At 34.5% G+C, this 13,296-nt stretch overlaps 1 protein-coding gene across 8 annotated transcripts in view; it reads left to right on the forward strand.

Moving 5' to 3' along the window:
- Positions 1-125: 125 nt before the first annotated feature.
- LOC100187241 (ankyrin repeat domain-containing protein 17) overlaps positions 126-13,296 on the forward strand; it is a 30,096-nt gene continuing 16,925 nt past the window's right edge. For 4 of the 8 annotated variants that reach the window (XM_018813195.2, XM_018813198.2, XM_018813200.2 and 1 more), the window contains exons 1-14: positions 1,726-1,893; positions 2,859-3,042; positions 3,909-4,068; positions 5,951-6,095; positions 7,482-7,604; positions 8,303-8,450; positions 8,738-8,971; positions 9,352-9,446; positions 10,183-10,420; positions 10,694-10,885; positions 11,642-11,839; positions 12,114-12,235; positions 12,631-12,747; positions 13,062-13,245. In XM_018813195.2, the coding sequence (XP_018668740.1) occupies positions 1,741-1,893; positions 2,859-3,042; positions 3,909-4,068; positions 5,951-6,095; positions 7,482-7,604; positions 8,303-8,450; positions 8,738-8,971; positions 9,352-9,446; positions 10,183-10,420; positions 10,694-10,885; positions 11,642-11,839; positions 12,114-12,235; positions 12,631-12,747; positions 13,062-13,245 (2,293 nt within the window). In that variant the 5' untranslated portion in view covers positions 1,726-1,740. Of the gene's footprint in view, positions 222-1,725; positions 1,894-2,858; positions 3,043-3,908; positions 4,069-5,950; positions 6,096-7,481; positions 7,605-8,302; positions 8,451-8,737; positions 8,972-9,351; positions 9,447-10,182; positions 10,421-10,693; positions 10,886-11,641; positions 11,840-12,113; positions 12,236-12,630; positions 12,748-13,061; positions 13,246-13,296 lie in introns of those variants that run through there. The other 4 variants (XM_026835853.1, XM_026835854.1, XM_026835852.1 and 1 more) reach the window with 3 other exon arrangements.

A 13,296-nucleotide genomic window follows, 5' to 3' on the forward strand; every position in this document is an offset into this window, starting at 1 on the left:
GGTGTACGAAACGAAACGCACTTATTAAAGTAAATGTTTTTCCTCCACCACGCTAGGATAAATAATGTTTTTCATTTATCTATAAACCTTTATATATGAAAATAAGCAACTAATGTACTTTCTTTAGATTGTTATAAGAAAGTAGTTTACGTTGTTGGTTATTTGGTTAGTTGCGCAAAAATATGGAAATGTCTCAAACTGATGAGGAAGAAACTTCTGAGGTAAATATATATTATTTGTTCCCCAGTTATGAATAGTTATACGTTGTTTATTTCATAAATGTACATAAATTTGACATAAAAAAATTTGTCTTGTTAATAGTAATCTCTGATATAACAGTAACAAAAATCTCCGATACAAGTTTACAACCCTTACGTTATAGTGAAAAACTTTCTAAAAAAGCCACGCTAAAGATTAGGTGTATTCGTATGTCGTAGCAGGAGGATTCTTCAGTAGCACCAAAACCCAAAAGGCTGGATAATAATAAGTAGGCCTACTTAAGCAGCCATTGTCTGTATGATTATGACAACAAATCATAATACAAAAACTTTAAAGTAATTTTAGCCTTACACCAACACTACAGATTGGAAATTTATAAATAAATGATTTACATTCTTATTCTCATATTGAAAAATGCAGTATGTTATATGTAGCAGCGAATAGTTCTTATGAGGGTTATGTTTATAAAATCCTGCTGCCTGTGTACTAAAAACCTGCTATGACATCACATTTATCAATATTTGCCAACAATGCATTCAGCTTCACACAATTCATATAGTGATTAACTGATTAACAAATCAAGGTTTATCAAGGTTTATAAACTTAGTCTACACTTTACCAGTTATCACTAGAATTAAACCAAATACAATAGTATTGCAATTTCCTAGGCCTAATTTCTGTCCTAATCGCCGTCGGATACCGGGAATCATTCTTACTTATCTTTTTAATAATACCTATTGTAAAAATTAACCTCACGTCTTATAAGCAAACCGTCGGATATTGTTTAAGATTACACTAAACAATTACGCCTACATGCAGTCAAATACTCTTGTACTCTGCGTATGTATTGAAACTATCTTTTATCAACTCATTATAATGTGATCTGTGACATCATAAAATCTCTACCAGCTTCACAGGGTTTGAGTGATATGAGCAACTGTTGTCTTCTCACTTCTCCCTTCCTTTGTTTCTTTCTTTATCTCACTCTTCTCAGCATGGTTTCTCACAGTTTTACAGCGGATATATTCTCCAAGCTTCTTGCTTGTTGGGATCAAAGTATATAAAGAACTGCATCAGCATAATGCGTATTCCAATGCCTTTGTGTGCTTTTTAGACATCCTAGTTTATTTAGTGTGGTATTATATAATAACAGAAGGGTATTTAAGAGTAATAAGGTTGCCATTAATCGATTAATTATTCAGTACAGTCTAATATATGGTAAGCTTAATGGTTCTTCACCTTAAGGGCAGTGAAACTGGGTTTTACTTTCTTAACTGTATAAAAAGATCTATAGTTTATTTCATAGGTAGTTTCAGTCTTTTAGAAAGCAATGCTACATTTACAGCAGTTGGGTGCTAAAGCTTCTAGCCTAGAGGTTTTGTGTCTATTTTAATCAGTAGAAACTAGAAGTGATTACATTAATACAGTACTACTTATAAGAAGGTTTAAATTAATTGTTCTGTTGTTCTTCTGATTTCTTAGCATACGTTTGTAGAGAGATACTGAGTTATAAATTTAGCCATGACATCACAAACTGACGATAAAATGTCATTTGAGGATTTATTATCGTGGCGCCCCCCCCAACCCACCATTAATATAGATGATCTTTGTGAAATAGAAAGATTCTTGTTTGGGAACTCGGTTGCTGTTAGTGAGGCTAAGATAAACAAAGAAGTGAGTTGAACCATGGATTCTCTTCTATAATGATTTATCTTTTTCTTAAAAAATGTTATGTAACGAGTTATTTATAGCACCGCCACTATTTATATGCAGTAATGTGCCAAGCCGCCAACTCTGGCCTTCTTTAGTCCCATGTCATGCCTCATCGTAGGACCTCACTTACATAGCATAATATTTACTTTATGTTGTTCAAAGTCTTTTCTCAAACACTTTCCCTCTTTTACCACAATCTTTGCAACTGTTGGATAAATCTTCCCATGAGATTAGCAATTCCCTTAAGCCACCAATTGAATGTGAATTTTTCTGCCACTTACTGAGAATGGAGCCTTGTAAGACTTAACCGTGTTGTTGCACATGTGGTGTTACTTATTATTATAGTAAAATGTGAAATTTGAATTGATTTTTTCAGTTTGTTGACTTTACATTAACTGTAACTCTTCGAAACAAACCATAAACAAAGCAACGCTTGGAATTAAACTAAAGTGTAGTTTATCACAAAAAAATGTAAAATACAAAAGTATAAATAATACCAAAATGTAGATCGGTTTGGAATTGTTTTAACAAATTTAATGAGACTTTTATACTATCTATCTTAGGATTAAATAACTTGAATTATTTATTAAATTAAAAACTCAAGTAATTCCATGAAATAGTCTGACGCAACTGCTGCCCAGCCTAATACATCACTCTGATGAAGTCTGGTTATATAATGATATAACAGTGTCATTTTATTTCCTAAATAACTCCAACCAAATAGTTCAAAATCTGAGTGGTAACTTTAATTTCTGACATCACTGAACTGAAGATAATTTTAGTTTTTAAATCAAAACATTTGACATGATAATTGTATCATATCTTTGGACTGTCATGTTTGTACGGAAACAGTCCAGAAAACCCATGTATTATGCAATTAATTCGACCAAGTTTATGCAAAATCTTACCTATTGTGTTTTCTCCAGATTGAATCGTTTATACTTGAGCAAGAGGCTGAAAGTTTCGACAGTGATCATTCTGCCCTTGCATCTAAACTTGCAATGCTTGCAGCCACTGGCCATGTTTCAACAGGAGAAGGCACCAGTGATGACCAAATATCTGTTGATGCAGAAACACAAGCACGCCTGGAAGCACTGCTTGAAGCAGCAGGTGAAGATCATTTGTTTTCAATATATTTAACACACAGAGCTTAAACTAGGTTCATTGCGTAGGTGTAAAGTTGGAAGTGTATGTGTGTAATGTCACACCAAATTTTGAAACAAGTGATTTGTGTTTTAGCAATCTAGTTTTATGTGTGAAACAGCTTTTGCTCTTGTGTTACGCTTTTATACTAACAAGCAGAACACTAATATACTACATTCGCCACTTTTCTATGTGTGACAACTATAGTTGTTTTCTATTGGCAATTGGCATTTGGCAGCACCTTTATTTTTAAAGAAATTATATGGCACCAAACAATCTGAAAAGTGTCAACTCCAAATCCTTAAACAATGTTCATTTTTTTTCTTTAAAGGGGGGAGGGAATTTTTCTTGTTGGTTTAACAAGCTATAAACTTGCACCTTGTGTTGACATAGTCTGCTCGTATTATCAAGTCTTTACCCAACTTTAACAATGTATCTTCAATAAACTCCACAGCCACACATAGGCGTAACACCAGGGGTGTCTGGGGTGGCAAGTCTCCCCAGTCCCCACTAAAGAAAACTGGGTGACATTATGTGTTTTAGCACCCCAGATTTGAAACGTAACACAGTTTTTCCTGCTGCTGTGTTATACAAACAAGCAGAGTCAAAGTATACCTGTTTCACCATTTTAATCATAAGAATCCAAAGGGCAATGCTTAATTTCTATAAATATGCCTGCATTACCAATGTCATATTACCCTAGATATTGAATTTGATATAATAATGCCAAATAACTTATTTTTAAACAGTTTGGTTTCATATCCCTATTTTTAAGTTTCCTTATAATTTAGTAATGTTTCAACTATTCCAAAACATAACACCAATAACTCCAGGCATTGGGAAACTCTCCACCTCCGATGGTAAAGCATTCGCCGACCCCGAAGTCCTTCGAAGACTTTCTTCCTCTGTTTCATGCGCTCTGGATGAAGCGGCCGCCGCTCTTTCTAAAATGAAGCAAGAAACTGGAGCTATGAACGAACAATCAAATAAAAGGTGACAATTGTTTTTCTTTATATAAAGTTTGGATAAGCAAATGCGGTTGCTTCAATTAAAAATATTTAAAGGCCTGTCCCGTATAGAATAAAGGCTTTTGCATAACCTGTATATATCCTAACATAATTTTTACAGTTATTTTATCTTATCAAATTTTGCTCATGCTTTTCCATGATCTTTTATAAATTAATTACTCTCATGTTTATAAATTAAATTATGCCGTTGAAATAAAATAGCCACAATTATTGACATAGAAGATATAACATGTGTATTTTAGCATGTATTGTTTTCTTTCATTTAAAATAATAAAGAGAATTCTTAATCGTAACAATTTATACAAAGGCTTTTTTCGTTCACAATACTTCTTTCTAACCCAATGTTTTAGAGAACTGAACAGAAACATGTAGGCACAGGCGGCAGAGCCAATACATATGATTTGTCCCACTCATATATCAATGTCCAGACCCCTTAAATGCCATGTCTCTCACATTCGAAAAAAAATCCAGCCATGGCCGGCAAATTTGGGTGATTTCTAATTTAAACAAGCCCTGATAGGAAGTACTTTAAATGACTCTCATCAAATCACGGTCATTTAATGTAAATTTACTTAATTTTATTGCTGTGTATAATTATAAGTGCCATTTATGGTCTGTTTACAGAATTTAATTAAATAATATTCATAATGGTCATATTTCTGTGTGTTACACATTGAATACTATAACTATACTTCTAAATAACTGTATGGCACGGTTATATATAAAAATGTTACACTGTTCACATATACATATGATATTCTAGGAATTTATATTTAAATATTTATACTTGGACATTGGGCCTTGGCTCAGGTCCAGACAGATCCAATTATAGATTCAAAACAAAGGCAGCTTAAAATGCTCAAATGTTTCTCTGTCCAAGTATCTAGGATAAAACAATTTAAATAGTACTGTGTAGTAAGATAAATATCTTTACATTATAACATCCAATTATTTCTAAATTTTCTAATTGGGTTTTGAACAATTAACAACGCTCTAATGGAGTTAAGGGACTATGGTTGCATAATTCTGTGAATATTCTTTGTTTAATCCCAAATCGGATAAAAAAAGAGAATAAAACATATATATCCCATCTTACCCCACCTACTATATTTTATGTGGGTACTGGGTAGTGTTGAAAACAAAGTGTGTGAGAGAACAAAGTGTGTGATTGTTGTTTATGCTACGTCTGGTGTCTGTCTAGAAGTCTCAATGGCCGTTGTCTCACTATGTGTTGCCCGCCATGCCCGTGGTATTTCTCCGATGAAATCGATTAATTATTTAGTGTTTCTTCTACGAATCATATGATGCCACCCTTGGTTATCAAATGAAAATCCTGTGAAAAACATTAGCATATTGGCAGCACATTTTAATATTAACACACCATAGGTCATAATCAATGTACATGCAAGATGTGGAATAGATAAACTAGTACAAAGTACAAATATATATATATATATATAGGTGTGTAGAACTACTAAAGCATCCTGAATTTCTTTTATGGGAAGGGATATTCTTTTTAAAAATAGCTGTGGTACTGCCTGCCTAACCTGTTCATACTGTTCATTAATTCATTATTATATATTATCCACATGATATCACAGAATTGTGCCATACATTGTAAAGTTTATCTAAAAATCTTGTTTTTTGTTTTCTTTTCGCATATTGTAATGATAAACCACACAGGTTACATTGTAATATAATATATGTATAATTTCGCAACTACAAAAGTGGAAAATTATCTCTGTATTTGTGGAATATTCTAAAAAAGTATTATATATATTAAAAATCTAGTATATCATTCTTAAAAATTCTGTATATGAGTTTGTTAATCAGAGTTTTCTCTTTAGGTCCTTGGTGGAGGCGTGCAGCGAGGGCGACGTGGGCACCGTTCGTGCACTTTTGTGCGAAGGTAGGAGCGCAAATGAAACAACTGAAGATGGTGAGAGCCTTCTATCCCTAGCGTGCTCGGCAGGATATTATGAACTAGCAGAAGTAAGTGGTTTTAAACATAACAACTGATATATTTTGGTGTTGTTGTTACCAAGAGCATCCTAAAATATAAGTAAATGCCTTTTATTGTACATTATAACCTAAAGTATTACCCTGGTGATGAATTTTGTGTTAAATCTATTGTGGCCAAGTCCTAACTTGTGCTTCCTGGAAACACTGGCCTAAAAAACTGTGGCATTCCTCAAAAAGGGGATCATTTTGTTCATAAAAATACACCTGGGTGTAGCATTGTCATTTAGTAACTTAATATAATGTAGCATCGTAAAATCAACTGAACATCTTTATTTTGTTTGGCAAAATGCATTGTTATGACTTATGAGCTTTTATTGTTGTTTGTAATCACTAGTACATTAGAAAACCCATGGTGTTGTATTGGTAGTTCATACTTCCTTGTTGTGTGGTGGATAGTTGTGGGAAAATGGTCTAAAGGATGGATACAATAATGGAATCCTAGAATCTAGTGGTTGGATAATTTACTACAAGCTAAATTTAAATCACTGTGAAACAAAGAATGACATGAATTTGATGAATGGGAGACCGCTGTGTTTATAGTAGGTTGTTATTTGTCTAGCACCTAGGTAACTATATAAATATACGCAGCGCATACAAAGACATACCTTCTACTTTCCAATACATTTCAATACAAAGGATGTATATTAGCTGTGAAAGTTGTGTTATATTTAGTGTAGGTGAAAATACATTAAGCCTTGCTGTTAGCAGGTCTTCTTCTACTAGGTGTGAAGCAGCTGTTTGCGTTGTTGTACCCGCGTCATACAGTTTAAAAATAGAATATATTATTCATTACTACCATCTGTGATAGTATAGATGGAATTCCTTTCTGCTTACACAGTTATATATTACACTGTTACCTGATCAATTAAGAAATATATTAAACATTAATTATTACTGAGATAATTTTGGGATACATAGGTCGAAACATTTAGTTTAAACGGTATAGGAATATAAGCTTTGATACTTCTAATTGTAAATGAATGGTAAACGTAAACATATATATTATTATTTAATAAACTGAGTATGCGTCTTATTATTAAATTGACCACGGTCCATAACATATTTTTATATCTCTCTTGTTTTCATTCTTATTTTTTCTCATCTATTCTTTTCTTTAACTAATCAGCTCAAAGACTATGATATGTCAATATAACATAACTTATGCAAAAAAGTGCCAAAGTGGCGGTTTGACATGTGCCATGGATTTAAGTTTACACTACTCGTTGCCACCAACACAAATTTCGATGTCTGTGTTTAATCCCAGAGTCATAGAATTAACCGAATTAATGCCATTATGTGTCTAAAAGTAAGCAAAACTTTGCCTTTTTACTCCTTTACCTTACCTTCCTCTCATAGGTTCTACTCTCAGTTCCCCCCTACACACACGAGTCTCAATACCTTACATGTGATGCAGGATACCAACTTGGAAACAAAATTAATTCTCATTTCCTTTCCGTTCTTAACCAGCAACTTACAAAGGCATTTCTATTTATTTACTTTCTCTAACTTCCTAAAACATATTTCTAATTAATAGTTCCAAATCTGGTCTTCACTTTTTAGTCTTCTTTTTAATTATATGTTTTAATATAGAAGTTTTGGCAATAAATAATGTGTCACGTTTAATAGCATTTATCAAACATTATGTAATTGTCTCACTCTCATTATATGCAAATTATCTTTGTCATCATTTTCCTACAAGTTTTCAGTTCGTTACTGATTCTCTTAATTATTTAAATTATCTTTTCAATTAAAGTTCTGGCACTTTACATATAACGAATTACTTTAAAACATCAACACTGTTTTATTAATTGTGTTAGAAGCTTAGAAACTATACCAAGCATAGTTAGTTATGATCTGTCAAGTTATTTTAAATGTTTATCAAAACCAGACTGTAAAGTTACGCCCAATATTATCTCCATTATAAATCGAAAACGGTATGTTTTTTAAGTTATATTCTGTACAGTAAATACTATCTAAAAGTCAATTATAATACTTGTCTTCAGTCCCCTTTAAAATTCAGTTATGAAGACCGATATTAATACCATTATAACTCTGTATGGTGTTTAGTTAACTTCTGTTCAGTAAGGTCCATCTTTACACAAATGATAAAATTTGGTATTTTTTCCCTTAAAAAAATATGACCAATATCCTTACTAACTAACACCCACTCACCCTAGGTTCTTCTCACTATGCATGCCAATGTTGAAGATTGTGGTGCCAAAGGTGAATGCACTCCCCTAATGGAAGCTTCATCGGGTGGTTATAGCGACATCGTGCGGTTGTTATTGTCGCATGGAGCCGACGTAAACGCAACATCTAACACTGGTAAACTTTGTAATTTATTATGTTTTTACCAGTTTTAGCAAAAATATATAATAGATGTAGTGCCCAGCAAAATTAGATACAACAGTTGTATTTTTATTATATATCCTGTGCTTATGATATTGATATTGTATGAGTAGGTGAAAAAATGACCTAAAAGGATTTTCTATACGGCACTTTCTATACTTTCCTTTTCTTTTTCAATAAAAATCTTAAGTTGATTTTCTAGATTTTTCTGCAGTACTATTGTAGTTTGATTTTTAATCAAACAGTATTTGAAAATTCTCCAGGCAACACTGCATTAACGTACGCATGCTGCGGAGGTTACGAGGATGTAGTTCGCCTCCTAGTGGACGCAGGAGCGGAACTTGAGTGCCACAACGAGAACGGGCACACCCCATTAATGGAGGCTGCATCTGGTGGCCATGTTGCGGTTGCTGAAGTCCTGCTTGCACGAGGGGCCGGGATCAATACTCACTCTAATGAGTTTAAAGAATCTGCTTTAACATTGGCTTGTTATAAAGGTACGGGTGTCCTATTGATAGCTCCAAGCTTTGTTGAAATATTCCATGTTTGTATGTAATATAAGCCAATATGTGTTACATACTCATGTTATGCTGATATATTGCTAAACATATTATAATCCGAACTTATGTGTTGGCTTACTCACTAGACTTGTGAGCAAATAGTGATCAGTTGTGGTCTTTTTATTTTATTCTGTATGGGTTAAGCAAGATGGCCTGAGGTTCCCGCCCAACAGCCAACACGGCAGGTCATCTACAAATGAATAAGTTATAGGCCAGTTTGCCTATTATTCCATAGGCCTGTTATACTGAATACGCTAACATTACATTACCATTAAAATTTATCGCTTGTGTTATAAAGTTGTATCATGTCATTACAGGCCATCTACAAATGGTGAGGTTCCTTTTACAAGCTGGTGCTGATCAAGAACACAAGACCGATGAGATGCACACTGCGCTGATGGAAGCTTCCATGGTACGTATTGTGTATAAATGTTGGACATTCACTGTACAAAGTATGCTCAAATTTTTTATTTGGTTTTTATTCGTTTATGTAAAATTAAAGAGAAGAATAAAGGTGGCTGTGCACAGTATCCGGCATGAGAATTCGCTTGCCAAGTCAAATGCAAACCCATTACCGAGTTCCGCATGCGGCAGCGAAATCCGGACAGATTCCGGATACTGTGTACAGCCACCTTAATTAATATAGACTTCTGGGAAGTCAGGAAATCTTCAAGTTAGATCTGTTTTGAAGCTTAATGAAATAAATTATGTTTAATTAAATAAAATCCACAGCAGTTTCTATGACCTTTGCTGTGAGCTTTTATGAGCTACGCACTGTGAATTTATTAAGGAGAGTAGTTAATATTGGTCAAAGTCTTAACATTACAATAACACCATGCAAGCGTTCCTCTTACTGTGCTACTGTTGGAAAAGTTTGGCCTACAAGTTCTTCACCAGTATAGAATAAAATATTGTGCCACTATATCGTATCAAATTATCCACATTTTCGATTCCCATATGTGATTGATTCACCTAATATGTCAATGTACTTTGGCTCTGCTAGATTGTATAGACACCTAACAGCACCTAAATATAGTATAAACAAAAGATGTAACCCATGTTTTAAAAGTTGGGTAACGTGTCACCCCAGGTACCACTAAAATTACACCCATGATAGCTACCCATATTCATCCAAATTATCCATGTAGGACGGCCATGTTGAAGTTGCCCGCTTGCTCTTGGATTCAGGAGCGCAAGTAAACATGCCCGCTGATAGTTTTGAATCCCCCCTCACCCTTGCTGCTTGCGGAGGTCATGTAGAGCTCGCTGAGCTCCTCATCCAACGAGGAGCAGCGTTAGAAGAGGTGAATGATGAAGGATATACTCCTCTTATGGAAGCTGCGAGGGAAGGACATGAAGAGATGGTGGCTTTACTGCTCGCTAAAGGTATGTGAATAAAATAAGTTTAATTTTTTTTAAATCGAAATTTTAATATCCTTTGATAAGTTTTGAATGATAGGTTAATTGGTAAAAATAGGATAGTTGTTTATGCTTGAACATTTTGTAGTTATACTAAAAAAAATATATATATATAATCGAGTTCCCTAAATGTTAAAATGTCAAAGGACCTGGTATATAGGTTACAGAAAATACATTATGCCATCCATTTATTATACGAGTCCTGTATTTTGGCTTAAAACAACCTTGTACACCCTTCAGGTGCAAACGTGAATGCCAAGACAGAAGAAACCCAAGAGACCGCCCTCACCCTTGCATGTTGTGGGGGGTTCCTTGAGTGTGCTGATTTACTTGTAAGAGCAGGTGCCAACATTGAAACAGGATGTTCAACACCATTAATGGAGGCTGCACAAGAAGGACAACTTGATCTGGTCAAGTTTCTCATCAGAGAAGGTAAGGTTTTATTTTAAGTGGTGGTGTCATTTTTTAAAGCATGACTATGATCGTAAAACTTCTTTCATTTTTTGTCATAATTAACTAAGTCTGGCTATTGTAAGTTTTTTAATTTTTTTAGGTGTGATTTGTAAGTAAATTCAACTTTTACATTCATATTGCAGCTTATTTCTGTCTGATTTTTAACACAACTTCCCAGTTAAGTTATAACTTCTGTCTGTGCTGTGATTCTGTGATTATATAATCATGCACTGCCCACCCCACTCCACTCTATGTGTATCTGTCATGCATAAGTCTTAATGTTGATATAAGAGCCCATCACTATTTACAATCTAAACATGCCCTAAGCTGTTATACAAATATTTCACTTGTATATAAACATATAACTCATATGCTTCATGTGGTGACTGCTTACCACCCACCCATGGTTTAAGCTTATTTAGGAAAGTGGAATCCGAAATCTAGAAAATAAAGTTTTTACTCCCTTATAATCTAGGCACTGTTTTTTTTGTGCAGTCGTGTTGTACAGCATATCCTTTGTGTTTGAATTAACACAATATATATTGCAGTTGTATATACAGAAATTTTGCCCTATTTCTTGAGATAACTAACGATTGTTTTACCTTTTAACTTGTAACGTTTTAGATGTATATTGTATGGGCTTTCATGTTTGTATAAAACTAAAGGCTAAAAATATCAGTTTTTTATATTTAAATTTTAATTTTTGTTATATTAACACAACTCCCTTATTACAAGGTGCGAATGTGCACTCTACCACCTCAAGTGGTGACACAGCGCTCTCGTACGCATGTGAACACGGTCACACGGATGTTGCAGACCACCTCCTCGCTGCTGGAGCGAACTTGGAGCACGAAACAGAGGGAGGACGGACCCCGCTCATGAAAGCTGCACGTGCAGGCCATCTATGCACTGTTCAGTTCCTCATTTCACGAGGTAAGTTTCATTCCCTTTCTCTTCGCCGCGCATGTCTTCAGTGGGTCTTATTCTATTTTTTCCATTTTTTCTCACAATTTTCTAAAATAGATTAAACAGCATAAAAAGTAGCAACAGAAATAAGAAAATTGTAACACGTTTAAGTTTTCGGTAAACAAATTTGCTTTTTTTAACCCCGCTTTATAACTTTTTTTAACCCTGCTTTATATAAAAACTGTTATTCTAGTTCGAACACCCTATTCATACAATAAAAATAAGATCTCATACAACATAGGTGCCGATGTGAATCGTACGACACGCAACAATGAACATAGCGTGTTGTCATTGGCGTGCGTGTGTGGTCACCTATCTGTGGTTGAGCTGCTGTTGTGCCAAGGGGCTGACCCAATGCATAAGGTAAATGGAATGTAAATCTGTGTTTTAATCTGGTGCTGTGGCTCAGTGGTTAAACCACAGCAAGTGATTTTCAAAATCTTTAATTGCTGTCATGATTTAGTACTTTTTGCCAAAAAATTTGGAGTGCTGTTATTATATTACAATTGGCACCCATAGCTGCCAAACATAGGGAACCTCATTGATTAACGCGGCAAATTCAATATATTTATGTTTTGCCTGTTTGTAGTGACACCTAACAGCAGGGTAAAAGCTGTTTTGCACTTAAACTTAGATGCAAAGCCATATGATGCCGCTCTTGTCTCAACAATATGCCTATGACTCAATATAAATATCATGAAATGTCACCTGAATCGCCCGTACCGGGCAAACTTTCTAATCTACTTTTCTACCTCCAGTTAAAAGATGGTTCTACAATGTTGCTTGAAGCTGCCAAAGGAGGCCATACGCAAGTTGTTCAATTTCTTCTGGATTTCCCCATCAATATAATGTCTCTCCTGCCCGATAACTCACAGGTTTATGTTTTATTTATTATTGCCTTTCTCTAATTGCTTTTAAAATACGTCATATTAATGATTTTTAAATTGCCGCTAATAAATGTTACACTAATTTATTAAATTTGTTATTTTATGGCACATTTTAATTTTGATTACACTGTTTTGAATTTATAGTTTTATATGTATTTTTATAAGTAGTATATGTAGTTTTTTTCTTGTAGTATATCTCTAAAAAACACATCTCTCGTTCTAAAAATCCCTTTAACTTCATTTTAATCCATTTCCACCAAAAACACATTTTTAACCCATTATTTACCCCATGTTTCACCCAGGTCACCCTGCCATCACCCACCCCGGAGCAACTTGCACCCCGAGTACCCACCCAGTCCTTACCCATGGTTGTTCCACCTCAGGAGCCCGACGAGGCCCCTGAGTTACCCCTTGCAGTGGGGGGCGCTGGGGTGGACCCTGTTAATGTCGATCAAATGCTAGAAGCCTCTGGTGAAAATGCACCAAGTGAGTGTTGGGATGTTTTAGATTTACATTTTTATATTAAGATGCATATGC

This window comes from Ciona intestinalis, chromosome 9 (assembly GCF_000224145.3).
Source record: "Ciona intestinalis chromosome 9, KH, whole genome shotgun sequence".
NCBI lineage: Eukaryota > Metazoa > Chordata > Ascidiacea > Phlebobranchia > Cionidae > Ciona > Ciona intestinalis.